This window comes from Pezoporus wallicus, unplaced genomic scaffold (genome assembly GCF_028554395.1).
Source record: "Pezoporus wallicus isolate ANWC-B61680 ecotype Strahan unplaced genomic scaffold, APGP_CSIRO_Pwel_v1 contig_6566, whole genome shotgun sequence".
Taxonomy (NCBI): Eukaryota; Metazoa; Chordata; class Aves; order Psittaciformes; family Psittacidae; genus Pezoporus; species Pezoporus wallicus.
This window is the reverse complement of record NW_026638763.1, coordinates 942,125-956,948: the sequence shown is the minus strand read 5'-3', so window position 1 is coordinate 956,948 and position 14,824 is coordinate 942,125. Positions and strand designations below refer to the sequence as shown.

General features: G+C 46.5%; 1 protein-coding gene across 1 annotated transcript in view; it reads right to left on the bottom strand.

The window, feature by feature from the left end:
- Positions 1-369: 369 nt before the first annotated feature.
- The window catches only part of ABCA12 (ATP binding cassette subfamily A member 12), a 90,078-nt gene continuing 75,623 nt past the window's right edge, over positions 370-14,824 (bottom strand). Inside the window, exons 43-54 of the mRNA XM_057412228.1 lie at positions 13,648-13,763; positions 12,888-13,047; positions 11,107-11,375; positions 10,027-10,237; positions 5,472-5,581; positions 4,735-4,879; positions 4,455-4,589; positions 3,661-3,764; positions 3,324-3,416; positions 2,772-2,877; positions 1,959-2,096; positions 370-782 (exon numbers count right to left, since the gene is read on the bottom strand). Coding sequence (XP_057268211.1) covers positions 663-782; positions 1,959-2,096; positions 2,772-2,877; positions 3,324-3,416; positions 3,661-3,764; positions 4,455-4,589; positions 4,735-4,879; positions 5,472-5,581; positions 10,027-10,237; positions 11,107-11,375; positions 12,888-13,047; positions 13,648-13,763 — 1,707 coding nt within the window. The 3' untranslated portion in view covers positions 370-662. The remainder of the gene's footprint in view (positions 783-1,958; positions 2,097-2,771; positions 2,878-3,323; positions 3,417-3,660; positions 3,765-4,454; positions 4,590-4,734; positions 4,880-5,471; positions 5,582-10,026; positions 10,238-11,106; positions 11,376-12,887; positions 13,048-13,647; positions 13,764-14,824) is intronic.

Below are 14,824 nucleotides of genomic sequence, written 5' to 3'. Positions count from 1 at the left end.
CACAGAGCTGGAATAAACTACAGGACCAAAATAAAACCACTGGAAGTGCTGACTTTTAAAATAACTCTATTTGTATTGACATAACCCACACATACAGATAAGCTTTACGTCATTACCAAAGATGGCCCCCACCAACTGCACATGCAACTCAATACATAACACCTATGTCCTCACAACACCCCTGTGAGGTGGGGCAAGGCCGTGAACCCTGTTTCACCAGTGGGGAACCTGTCAAAACTTACCCACTTGCTCATGGTCACCAAGGAAGTATGTTGCTGAGCAACAAGTGGATTGTGGGCTTTCAGACATGGGGGCTGCTCTACTGTCAAACACCCCACAGTGCTGACAGCTTCCCTGCTCCATGCCATGAGCAGCAGGTGATGTCAACTAACTCCTCACAGGCATTGCAGTGATCATAAAACAGGAACTGGGAGAAGGGAGAAAGAACCAGTGGAAAGACCAATCTGATTTGTAACCAAATGCCAGTCTTAAATGCCTACCATGTTCCTAGTAACAAAATAAGTGCATATCAAAAAGAAGTAGTACTTTAAGAAAATGGGACTTTTTAACCCCACCATCCCAGAATCATAGAGAACAGGGCTGGAAGAACCACAAGTCAGGTCTTTTCCCCAGCTTCTATGATACCCTGTGGTTGGGTCCCTTCAGTAGATGGAGCTTATGGTGCTATTTTGGCTACTTGTGTCAGAGCTGCCCACTCTCACATCAGGACCTGCATCCACACTGTCAGGATCCGCTTGATCTTTAGCAAAGTTGATGAAAACCTACAAGTTTAAAGGAAAACATTCAGTATGTGACACCACAAAGAACTTATAGTAGGGATGAATATAAATTGGACTGTGAGCCAAGGGAGAGCATGGCCAGGAATGGATTCACACTGGATTTGAGGATTGCAAATGTTAGGCTTTTATGGGCTAATGTAAAGAAATGGCTGCATGCTCCTGTAGTGCCAAACAGACACCTGGGATGTGAAGGGAGACATTCCTGCACAAAAACTCTGTCCTGAAGCTCATGTTTCACCAGTACGAGTGAGGTAATACCTGTGAGGTGGCTCCTTTTGATCACAGTGTAATACAGCTACATTATTACTTTATAAAAGCATGTGTCTCTATATAATTGACATCCATGCAAGCACAACTGCATATGATATAGAAAGGTATGTATAATCACAACTAGCAGTCTTTGTTTGAACAGTATCTAATGAATACATAAAACACTCGCACTAGAACACTACCTGCCATCACATTTGCATATACCAGACTGTCCTCCCACAGAACATGACTGGGGCTTCCTGTGCTGTGCCTGCCTGTTTCTCATAGCCACTGCCCCTTACTAAAACAATACTGAGGATCTCTGTTTAACCATTTGTAGGATTATAGGGCTGCAGTTTTGCTCCTCTCTCTGGGACAGACCTAAAATATCAGGTGCTGATACTCAACAGGATGATTTATTCTGGATAGTCCTTACAGCATCCGTTGTTTCCTGCAAGATTTTTAGGCTAGTGGGAATGTTTTTGCAAGAGAAATTGGAAGGAACTTAACCACAAAGCTGTTTGGAGTAATGCTAAATGAACTTACAACCCAAATACAAGAAAGAGTGAAATCAAGCAAATTTCCAGGGCCGATGGAAAGCCTAGCACTGGACTCAGGAGTGGTCCCTAATCCTGCCTTTCATCCACACCCACAAGGATGTTGAAACCAGTAGTGACAGAGGGAAGAACAGATCCTGTATGCTGCAGGCAGCTTTTTATGTGTGTATTCGTAGTGCCAGCACAGGTATCTGGAGACAGTAGTACTGATTAAATATCCTCAGGAGCAATATAGATGGAAATCCCTTTCAAAATATAGTCTATTGTGTGCAGCAGTCCATTATGTGTAACCATCAGTCTGCTCCCCTGTTAACAGTTTTAAATGGATGGCCACACATCTTTAATTCCTTACCTCTTCTAATGTTGTTTGACTCACTGAGAAGTGCCTGATATTGAAGGCCTCTTTGCTGGCTTCCAGGAGATCAAATATATTAGCTACCCCTCCTGCAGAGACTGGAACGTGATACTCCACCATGTTGAAATGCCGATCCTGTGGGAACAGGAGCGGTCGGGTCAAGTTAAGAGGTTGCACCCAAACAGATCTGATGGCTGGCTGGCTGATACAAGCAAAGAGGAGCTAACCATGGGAGAATGAAGGGGCAGAGGGTGTGTTCTCTCCTTCTGGCTCCCAAAGTTGAAGAATATTGTTGTCCAGTATTGACCAGTGTTTCTTCATTGGGAGTTTTTGTGTTGTTTGTGGCTGGAAGATGATAACTAAGCCCCAGCGCTGGAAGCCTGAGGGTAGCCATAGCATTTTCCAGCTAGAAGTCTGGGTTACGGACAACGGATGGGACTTGTGACTTGGTTACTCTGGTTTCACAGTTACCCAATTACTGGCAGCACTCAACAATCTCATTATCCACTGAATATGAAGTGGGTCTCCATGCAGACCAGGCTTCAGTGAGACCATTCCTGAGGCAGAGCTGCTTTATAGGATCACTGCAGCTGTATGGCTCAAGTTATTTAAGCCACCAAGGAACTTGGGTGCTCCAGCCCCTGAACAATGCTTCTGATAGCACTGGCAAGTGTGTGTATATGAGTATCTTACTCTTGAGAGCATGAATCTATGTGCACAGTATGTTACAAGATTACTATCTTGCAAGGTGCTCTTGGTTAATTTTAAGGGATGGAGAGGACCTCTCCTAAGAGCATTTGTCCTGTTTACCTTCAGGCAGGTATTTGGAAAGTGCGACTTCATGAACTCTGTCAACATCTCAGTGCAAACTGTGTTGCTGTTTAAGTGCATCTTCACAGTGAATCCTCTTCCAAACCTAGGGGAAAGAGAAAATCACAATTAACACAGTAGAAAAGAGAAACAGAAAATCCTTTGAGAGTGCTACACAGCCTCCTTAGGGGAATCAAATGCAGGCCGAGTGCAGCTTGAATGGGGCCAGGGTTGTTAACCTGGAGAGAAACATAGTAAGAAGCTGAGCTATTGTGATAACTAATAAAATTGAAGCTCAACCTTAACATGTATTTTACATTTTCAGGAGTGAACAGATTACTTTGGGGAGCACATGTCTGGGAAGAAAAGCTGTGAGTTAGTAGAAAGTGCATTAGTTAACACAGAATTTCTATGGTGTAGAAAGAAACTTTAACCAGAAAATTATGTTCTTTTGATGCCCTGTTAACAGAAGGCTCATGTTCTGAGCCTCAAAGCTGGCAGTCAGTAACTATTTGCTGTTCAGTGCAAGTGAAATAGGTGCATTTTGCTGACCTGCTCTTGATATGCTGCAGAGAGCCAATGCACTGAAAACTGCCATTCACCATAATAGCCAGCCTGGTACAGAGGGCTTCACATTCTTCCATGCTGGAAAAACAACCAAGAAATTCTAATCAGTCATTGAGAAGGTATAAAAACCAGTTATTTTAGTGACCAGAGAACATTACCCACTAAAGTGTTGTGGGTCTCTGTGGGCACCCACATTCAGCCACATCAAACCCCCAAACCTGTAAGATCTTGGTGCCCTGAAATCAGTGGGGAGCATGAAGGAGGGGTCTCTCCATACCTTCTGCAGACACTGAAACTGGAGGCAGAGCCAAACCAGCCCTACCTGTGGGATGTGAGTATCACAGAGCATTTGTTCTGCACTTCCTCACTGATGATTTTCCAAAGGTGGCGTTTAGCATTTGGATCCATTCCGGAGCTTGGTTCATCCTATTGGGAAAGACAGGGCTGAATATAAATTTGCACTCAAAATCTGATCTTCCTAACACTTGTGGTCTTCTGAGATTCATCATTAGGATTATGTTTGCTAGTACACTGGTACAGATCTGGGAGAAGGATTACCTTCAATTGCATTATGCATTTGACTGCGTCATAGAATCATAGAATGGTTTGGGTTGGAAGGGACCTTAAAGCTTATGAAGCTCCAACCCCCTGCCACAGGCAGGGACACCTTCCACTAGAGCAGGTTGCTCCAAGCCCCTGTGTCCAACCTGGCCTTGAACACTGCCAGGGATGGGGCAGCCACAGCTTCTTTGGGCACCCCGTGTCAGCACCTCAGCACCCTCACAGGGAAGAGCTTCTGCCTAAGAGCTCATCTGAATCTCCCCTGTTCTGGCAGGTTAAAGCCATTCCCCTTGTCCTGTCCCTACAGTCCCCTGTCCAAATCCCCTCTCCAGGTTTCTTGTAGCCCCTTTAGGCACTGGAGCTGCTCTAAGGTCTCCCTGGCGCCTTCTCTTCTGCAGGCTGAATCAGCCCAGCTCTCTCAGCCTGTCTGTAGAGCAGAGCTGAGCCAGCCCTTGCAGCATCTGTGCCCACGGAGGTTTTGCTAGACTGTCAAAGACTAGCCCTGCCAGCCCAAAAATCTGCTCATCCTTCCTTCAACAAGACCCAATTTCTCACCAGCAGCAAAATTGATGGATTCCCAATGAGAGCCAGAGCAGTTGACAATTTTCTGTTGGTGCCATAACTGCACATAGAGGTGACTCTGTCTTTGTAGGGCATCAGATTCAGCCGGTGGAGAAGCTGGAGTACAACCTATGGGAGCAAGAGTACTGCTTTCACACCAGTGTCCAGGCATAAATTACCACATTCATATCTGTTTACTGAAAGACTAATTAAATCAATGTAAAAGTTCTCAATAACTGGAAAATGCTTTAAGTCAATCCCCAGTGTTACTCACTCCTTTGATATCTCTCTCTGGGATGCCATGGAGCCTAGCATAGTAATACATGTGTTCTTCCACAGTCAGCAAGTCATCCAAGGCATCTTCTTGAGGACAGTAGCCAAAGAGTGACCAGTGTGCCTCACTAATGTCATTCAAGGACCTGTGTAAGAAAATAGGCAAGTCATTTTAAACACACTGAATGCACTCTAGAATCAGACAGGAGAGAGAAAACCTGTTTATTCTGCTTCCTAATCCCTTCCCTAACCCTTGAAGGAAAATGCTATGAATTTGCAGACCTTCAACTTTTAGGCCCTCACTTCCACAAAGGAAGAATTAGGCTTGTGATGTCTGTTAGACATGATTTCTAGTACGTAGCTCTCCAGTTACCAGCACTTCAGATGGCACAGCTACCACCAATTCTACTCCTGTTGAAGAGCATTTTGAGATGAAGTCCTACTGGTCTCCAGATACTAGCTCAGAAGTGGGATCACACTCAGCTGAGGATCTGAGTCGGATCCCATTTGCAATGGAATGAAGTGGAAGAAACACCACTGAGAACAGCAGAGGTACAACAGCCAAATGCAGACCCCGAGGGAAGCAACCACACCATCTTCAAAGAATGAAATTCCCTGCATTATTTATTTGTGCTCTGTTTTGAACGTTTTGTTTCAGACTTCTACATTTCTTTTCTTTCGCCATCCAGCCTTAAAAACTGGATCACACGCCTTCCCCAGAAACCACATCCTCCGTACCCAGAATGATCCTGGACCCGCAACCTTCCACTGGATGCTCCAATATCACCTGTCAGCATCTTAAAGATGGTTGTCTTGCCAGCTCCATTCACACCAAGCAAGCCAAAGCACTGGGATAAGGGAGAGAAAAGTAGAAATGAAACCACACTGTATTTATAATGCAGAAATACTGCTCTGAGATGAGTGCTCAGTGCATATTGTCTCTTCTTTACCCTGGACCCTGGAGCAAGATGAACTGCAGGAGAGGTAGAGGTACCCAGAGCGCATGAATGTTATAATGGAGATTGGTTGTGGTGCAGTATACTGCAGCTTACATTAGGACCGATTGTTTAATATGGTGAAGAATCACAGATGTATCTCTAAGAGAGTCATTCCTTTCACTGCAAGATACATTTCTGCAGCGAGCTCATCCAACAGGCCAATCCTCATCATCTCATTTGTGCAAAGCCTTCCATTGACAGGAACAGAGCTATTCATAGGAATGAGGTGAGTGAGGTTTGTGCTGACATTCATAAAACCTTAATGCAACACAAGATTTTTATCAAATAATCTCCCTAATGCACTACATTAATAAGATTAAGAACTAGCTTCCTGTAGTGCAGTTCAGTTTCTCATGTGAAAATCTATGTTTTATTGCTAAGGTTGGAGATATACAGTTGTGTGCTGCATAAGCAATCACCATTGTGCTGATAATTACTGTTATTTTCATGTCATTAGTACAGACCAGATGATAGGGTGAAATTGGTGTGCTCAGCTCGCTCCCTGGAATGTCTGTACACCAATGCGCGCAGCATGGGAAATAAGCAGGAGGAGTTGGAAACCTATGTTAAGTCAGGAGACTATGATCTGGTGGCAATTACAGAGACGTGGTGGGACAGCTCACATGACTGGAATATAGTCATGGAGGGCTATGTCCTTTTCAGAAAAGACAGGCCAGCCAGGTGGGGTGGTGGGGTTGCTCTTTATGTACGGGAGCAACTATAATGCACCGAGTTCTGTCCGGGGACAGATGACGAGCGAGTTGAGAGTCTGTGGGTGAGAATTAAGGGGCAGGCTGGCAGGGGGGACACTGTTGTAGGTGTCTGTTACAGACCACCAGATCGGGGTGAGGAAGTTGACGAGGCCTTCTACAGGCAGCTGAGAGCGGCCTCACAGTCACAGGCCGTGGTCGTCGTGGGGGATTTTAACTTCCCTGATGTTTGCTGGAAGGACCACTCAGCAACCCAGCCACGGTCCAGGAGGTTCCTCCAGTGTATGGATGATAACTTCCTCCTGCAAATGGTGGATGAGCCGACCAGGAGAGGAGCGCTGCTGGATCTCATCCTCACTAACAAGGAGGGTCTGGTTGAAGCAGTAAGGGTTGAGGGCTGCCTTGGTTGCAGAGACCACAAGATGGTGGAGTTCAGGATCTTGTGTGGTAGAACCAGTAGAATAGCAAGTAGAATTGCAACCCTGGACTTTAGCAGGGCAAACTTTGGCTTTTTCAAGCAATTGCTAGGGGAAATCCCATGGGCAAGGCTGTTTGAAGGTAAAGGGGCCCAAGATAGTTGGTTGACATTCAAGGATTGCTTTTTCCGTGCTCAAGATCGGAGCATCCCGACATGTAGGAAGTCAAGGAAGAGGGCCAAGAGACCTGCGTGGCTAAATAGGGAATGGCTGGGTATGCTCAAGTGGAAGAGGAGAGTTTACAGGTCATGGAAGGAGGGGCTGGCCACTTGGGAGGAATATAAGGCTGCTACTAGAGAATGTAGGAAGACAGCTAGGAGGACTAAGGCCTCCTTAGAATTAAACCTGGCGAGAAGGGTCAAGGACAGCAAAAAGAGCTTTTTCAAATACATGGCAGACAAAACTAACACCAGAGGCAATGTAGGCCCACTGATGAACGGGATGGGTGCCCTGGTGACAGAAGATACAGAGATGGCAGAGTTACTGGATGCCTTCTTTGTCTCTGTCTACTGTGCTGCAGGCAGTCCTGAAGAGCCCTGTACCCCTGAGACCTTAGATGAAGTCAGGTCGACGGAGCGGTTTGCCTTAGTCGATGAGGAATGGGTTAGAGATCAGTTGAGCAATCTGGACATCCATAAATCCATGGGTCCAGATGGGATGCACCCGCGGGTGCTGAGGGAACTGGCGGAAGTCATTGCTAGACCACTCTCCATCATCTTTACCAAGTCTTGGGAAACGGGAGAGGTGCCCGAGGACTGGAGGAAAGCAAATGTCACTCCAGTCTTCAAAAAGGGCAAGAAGGAGGACCTGGGTAACTATAGACCGGTCAGCCTCACCTCCATCCCTGGGAAAGTGATGGAACACCTTATCCTTGGTGCCATCTTAAGGCATATCAAGGATAAGAGGGTTATGAGGGGCAGTCAACATGGCTTCACCAAAGGGAAATCATGCTTGACCAATCTCTTAGCCTTTTATGAGGAAATAACACAGTGGATGGATGATGGCAGAGCGGTGGATGTGGTCTACCTTGACTTCAGCAAAGCATTTGACACAGTCTCCCAACAGCATCCTCACAGCTAAATTGAGGAAGTGTGGACTGGATGATCAGGTAGTGAGGTGGACTGCGAACTGGCTGAAGGAGAGAAGCCAGAGAGTTGTAGTCTGTGGGGCTGAGTCTAGTTGGAGGCCTGTAACTAGTGGAGTGCCTCAAGGGTCAGTACTGGGACCAGTATTATTTCATATATTCATCAACAATTTAGATGAGGGAATTGAGTGTACTATCAGCAAGTTTTCTGATGACACTAAGCTGGGAGGAGTGGCTGACACGCCAGAAGGCTGTGCTGCCATCCAGCGAGACCTGGACAGGCTGGAGAGTTGGGCAGGGAATAACTTGATGAAATATAACAAGGGAAAGTGTAGAGTCCTGCATCTGGGCAGGAACAACCCCAGGTTCCAGTATAGGTTGGGGAACGACCTGTTAGAGAGCAGTGTAGGGGAGAGGGACCTGGGGGTCCTAGTGGACGACAGGATGACCATGAGCCAACACTGTGCCCTTGTGGCTAAGAAGGCCAATGGCATCCTGGGGTGTATTAGAAGGGGGTGGTTAGTAGGTCGAGAGAGGTCCTCCTTCCCCTCTACTCTGCCCTGGTGAGATCCCATCTGGAATATTGTGTCCAGTTCTGGGCCCCTCAGTTCAAGAAGGACAGGGACCTGCTGGAGAGAGTCCAGCGCAGGGCAATGAAGGTGATGAAGGGAGTGGAGCATCTCCCTTATGAGGAAAGACTGAGGGAGCTGGGTCTCTATAGTTTAGAGAAGAGGAGACTGAGGGGTGACCTTATAAGTGTCTATAAATATATAAAGGGGGAGTGTCACGAGGATGGAGCCAGGCTCTACTCAGTGGCAAACAATGATAGGACAAGGGGTAATGGGTACAAACTGGAACACAAGAGGTTCCACTTAAACTTGAGAAGAAACTTCTTCTCAGTGAGGGTGACGGAACACTGGAACAGGCTGCCCAGGGAGGTTGTGGAGTCTCCTTCCCTGGAGACGTTCAAAACCTGCCTGGACACATTCCTGTGTAACATTATCTAGGTGTTCCTGCTCTGGCAGAGGGATTGGACTAGATGATCTTTAGAGGTCCCTTCCAATCTCTAACATACTGTGATACTGTGATATGAAAACCCTCATGTGCTGGGCTCACTGCAGATGCACAGCATCTATCCAAGGCTCTTCCCCACCTTGGGGTCCATGCAGGGACAGTATCTGTGCACAGTCTGCAGTGCAGGGCCGCAGCCTCTGATTGACACATGGGGATTGGCACCCTAAACCCCACCAGCATCAGGGTGACTTTTGCAAGAAAGAAAAAATCCTCTGCCAGAAAGATGAGCACCACAGTCTCTACGGCTGTCCTCCTGCCCAGCATCCTGTGTCCTTTCATCTCAGTGGGATCCATATAATTAAATGAAATCAGGTACCAAGGATTAATTCCAAGCTTCCCAACAACAGCCTGAGGTAGAATCTGGTCTCCACTTTCCTCTGGATCTCAAAAGTGCTCTGTGTGCTTCCTTCTTTTCTCATGAGTCGGAACTGCACTGACATGGCCAAAGAATGTTTTTTCCTTAAAGTCCTGATTCATGGAAATGGGTGTTCAGCTGAAGTGATTTGTCTTTCCCTGATGGGAAAATACAAGCAGATAACCCTGACTCACTGTCTCACATGCAGTTTAGATGAATAATTGCACCTGGACAAATTCTGCTGCCTTCATTTACTATATGCTAATTCCCAGTGACGCCCCAGGCTGTGTTAGGTGCTGTGCAAACAGCAAGCAGACACTTTCCTCTGAATACAGCTCTATCACTATCCCACCCATTTTTTTGTCTTTCTAGGGCCTTCATACTGTTACCCGTGTCCCAAAGTCACCAGGACCCTTTCAGCACTACAGTAACCCCAAGAATCCATGAAGAAGGAAGAGGTCAGAGCAGAACAAACCATTATAGTTGTGCTGGGACAGCAGCAAGGACAAGGTCAGAAGATGACTATGGGACTGTGGATGTGTTCCAGTTTCCCTCCCCAGGGTGGAAGATGCAAGCAGCCTTTTCCCCTTGCTTACCTCCCCAGCAGGAATGCCAAGGCTGATGTTTTTCACAGCCGTGATGCGCTTGTGAGGAAGGTGGTAGATCTTTGTGAGGTTCTGGAGCTGCACCACATCAAAGTCAGCTTTGCCAGACTCCACCCGGTTCCTCTCTGCCTGGACATCCCCGTCCTCTTCCGCTGCAGGTGGCAGAAGTGATGCTTTGCCATGTACTCTGTCAAACAGGAACCTATGGGAAGGGAAGAGATGGGACCTTACCCTCTGCAAGCAGACAGCAGTGGGCCTATGTGCCTGGGATAGATACTAAGGTCCTGTGAGATCCTAGAGCATGTAAAAAAATACTCAGACATGCAGGCAGTTTCTATTCTCTCTTGGTATGTGCTCCATCGAGGGGATTAAAACCACCAGAATTCATTTTCATCCCGCTTTTTTTCTCTTTCTCAGCAAATACTCTGGATGGAGCAGGCCCTGCCTCATGGACACACTCAATGCAGGTGACAAGACTGTTTTCACTCCTGCCTGTGTGCACCCAAGCCAGAGGGGACAGGGAGGTTCTAACAGAGCTGGTTGTCAATGGACTGACTGCTCCTACACAACTCCAGGTCTGAATCTGCTCCCACAAGTGCAGCTTGGCTTTCCTAAGGGAAACCAAATGCAGGAGGTGGTCTCAGTCCTCTTGAGGCTTTTGGGAATCTTGCAAAGGAATTCCCACAAAGCCACTTAGAACAGGCTAAGCCTCAACATTCAGGACTGTGGGTAGAAAGTGCCTAATGTTGAGCCAAGCCAGGGACATACCAAATGTTTGCCTCTCTTCCCCATCAGAACATCTGCCCACCAAAGCCAGAGCCCTGAAGCAAGGGCTGTAGTCTAAGCCAGGAAGGACTACCAAGAGACTCCAGTAACCTACACCTCTATTAGTTAATACACTAATTACTGTAGGTGATGGGACTGCTGCCAGAGAAAACTTGCTCCATGTTTGCAAAATGTCTTGGAAATTTATGGGCTTTGTAATTGACAATGATGGTGTGAGAGCCCAGAATTAAACCACTGAGCGCTGGCTTGGTCTGTTTTCATTTCAAGACTCCAGATGTTACTTACTCTAGTATGTTGTTCCAGAGCCTCTGAATCATCCTGTCATGGACTGTAAGACGAATGGCAAAAAACACAGTGCCCTGGATAAACATGGCAAACAGCTTGGATGTGGTCTTGTCCAGCTCAAAGGTTTTGTCAGGGTAGTCTACTCCATAGGCTTTTAAGAAGCCTAGCAGTGCCTGATCCTGTGACAGTTCAATCAAGCCATAGCCGAAACAAAATTGTGGGAACAGCAGGAACGCATGCCTCAAGTTTTCAGCAAGATCATGCAAGCCCTGAAAACAACAACAAAAAGCCGCACAGTCAGTCACTGCTTTTATTCTTGGAATAAATTCATAGGTTTTACCGTGGGATTGAAGTGTAACAATTACACTGGGATTTGCTTGTGTCTCAGAGCAGAGATAAATTGAGAGCAAAGAGCTCTGGAGACAGCTCGTTTCACAGGCACAAGGTCAGAAAAGTCAACAGGCAGCCCTGAGGTTGTGATCACCCATAGTAAACAGCAGCCAGTTCCCTGCAGACTCCCTCACTGCTGCTCCAGCTGCTCACCCTATGCATGCAGCAGCCCCATATCCACCCATTAACCAGAGATGAATCCTGCCACTGAGCTGCCCTGTGCCTCCAAAAACTAAACAGCTGCCGTAGCAGCCTACTCCCCTGGAGCACTGTCCTAGCTGCTTCCCTTGGACAAGCATCTCCATAAAACACAAGATCTGTGATTTGTCTTTCATAGACATAGAAGGGCTTTTCTAGCTGATTAATGGCAAAACAGCCCAGTGCACAGCCTCACACTTATGAACCCTCGTACACAGAGATTTGGTGTGTTTCTAGCAGAAGAAAGCATTAGCTCGCACAGCAAAGAGAAGAGGCAGTAAATTAGCATGGAAAGAAACTGACTCCCTGCCACTGAGGCACAGAGGGCTAAAAGATGAGCAGAATTGCACATGCCTGAAATCCAGAAGGTTGCTGAAGAAGCACTGTCCAGCTAGAGAGGAAAATCAACTCAGCTATTGTTTTATGAGGTGACTGCCCTTCATAAAAAAAAACTCTAAATGTAAGGTGTACATTGTATCACAGTGATTCCCAGGGGTATCTCAGTTTAAAAGAAGGCTTTACTTGAGGGAATCATCACTGCCTCAGAGTCATTTGTCATCCTTGCAGGGAGAAGATGATTGCATTACAGATCTAGATGACAGCTAGTGGTGGGCTTAATGCAGCATGTCAGACTCAGGGCCATGACATCTAGTTGTTACTCTCCACAGTTAGTGCTGCAAGAAGATCTTCCCTGTGAGGGTGCTGAGGTGCTGGCACAGGGTGCCCAGAGAAGCTGTGGCTGCCCCATCCCTGGCAGCATTCCAGGCCAGGTTGGACACAGGGGCTTGGAGCAACCTGCTCTAGTGGAAGGCGTCCCTGCCCATGGCAGGGGGTTGGAACTGGATGAGCTTTAAGGTCACTTCCAACCCAAAGTGTTCTCTGGTTATCAAACATTTACATGCACCTCCTGCTTTCCTCTGCACAGGCAGTTTTCTGCCTCTTTTTCTGTATTCTTCCCTCTGTCACCATCGTCTCCTTTGCAAGGAGTGCAGATTTATACACAAACAAGATTCATATTTGAGACATGTCCTGTCTTTAGGGAGCCCCATTAAGTCCTGCGACTAGTATCCTCTCTTTGGTCTACCTCAGATATCTGGAAACCAACTAGATACTACACACATGATCAAAGCCACCAAACTCAACAAGAGCCTCCTGTTGCTTTACCAAGGGTTGAGTATTAGTATGGCTCCTACCTGGTCCGTGGCCTTTTCCTGGGAGATCAGAAATACAACTGAGTGAGTGATAATGGTGTTGATGCCAAAGAACAAGTTGACGCAGACATAAACGATAAAGGCCATGCCCGTTTCTTTGAAAAACCCAGCCAGCAGGTACATCCATGAGAACGTTGAGTATCTATAAATTGCCAACAGTGCAGAGAATACTACAGTAATCGAAAGAAAACAACTAAATACATCAGACAGTGTACTAGTTCTGTTCTAGCACATGACTAACCTACATAACTTACAAAAGGAACTTAAAGAAGGGCAAATGGCTTTGTATCTGTTAGAATATGGAGAAGCTTATGATAGATACTTTGAACATGGAGCCCTGACTGAAAGCAGACTGGGCCTAGAGGACTCAAAGCCAGGGAGACAGCTTTGCCAGGTTTCCGCAAATTGTGGTGCTGATTTGATTTTCTCCCTCTGATTTTGAAATGCTTCTATTATCTTGAACTTTTCAAGAGTTCAGTAAGCATCTGCTTACAGCTTGGCCTGTCACTGTGACCCTGTATATTTACATACCTTCCCCTAGAGTTTGCTTTGAATAAAGCAGGCATGACAATAGTAGTTTAGCTCACTGCTCCTGAAAGGAGCAGCTAGTCACCATGTGTAAAGTGCACACTGAAGAAAAAAGCCCACATATTCCTCCCTTGGATCTAAAATTGCAGCAGCCTGCAATACCCAGTTCCTCACTCTGTGCAATGATATCAAAGTAACTAAGCTCCACACTCACCCAAACAGTAAGAGCAGCAGAAATACTGCCAGTAAGTTACTGTTGTTGCAGAAAGCTGGTATCTGGAAGGATGAAATAACTCCGATTGAGAGTCCAATAGGGATCATAAAAAGTACCTGCAAAATGATATTAAAAGGATGTTATCAGGATGACAGTTTTTAAACATTTTCTTAGAACTATGCAGAAGCAACAGTGCCAGGTCTGAACCTGCTCCCACAAGCGTGGCTTGTCTTTTCTGAGGGGGAAACCAAATGCAGGTGGGGTTTCAGTCCTCCTGAAGCTTTTGGGAGTCTTGCAAATGAATTCTCACAAAACTAGTTTGCACAGGCTGAGATTTAACAGTCAGGGCTGTGGGCAGAAAGTGCCTAAACAAAGGTTGCAAATGAAGAATACCCCTTTGGGGTTTCTGTTAGCCTTGCAGTCAGACCTCTTCACTGTGCCATTTAAATCTAGTCTTTCTAATGTTGAGTCAAGCCAGGGACCCACCAAACGTCTGCCTTGAGAGATTCCCCTGTTCCCCAGCCTTGGGATTTAACAGAATTTACTGGCAGGGATTCACCGCAAAATATCAAGCTGCCAAGAGCACTGGATTAGTTTCAGGCCACTGAATACTGATTGTGGTTGGGGCTCTGGGGATTCTTCCACAGGCTGATCTACAAATATGCAGTGCTGAGCACACACAGGCCTGCCTCATCCTCGTCCTTGCTCTGCAAAGCCAGGCTGCAGCCACACTGTCTTCAGACCCTTTTCAAGCCCTCTGTGCAAGGCAGGAGATATTTGTGCTGTTGCCTTATCAAAGCAGCTCCTATAAGCAGGCAGTTTAGGCTACTTAGTGGTGAGCACTGTATCTGCCTGCATTGTTAGTGTGCATCGGTATTACCATACACCTAGATGCTTAAGCTGTGCTCTGCAGAAAGATTCAAGGCTCATATTCCCCGAGGGATTTCAGCCCTTAGCCCTCACTGCATCAAAGGGGGCTGGTCACCCAAATGCCCCTGAAAATTTCATATTTTTAGGAACTGATGATATCACCAGGATTTTAGGCACTTGCAGAACTGCATCAATAGAAATGTGTCAGATATGTAGAGCTGATCACCATTACAGCATACCTGGCAATGCCAGAGCTCATGAGCAGAGATAGTCTATACTTGCAGATCCTTATGTGAGGCTTTAACAT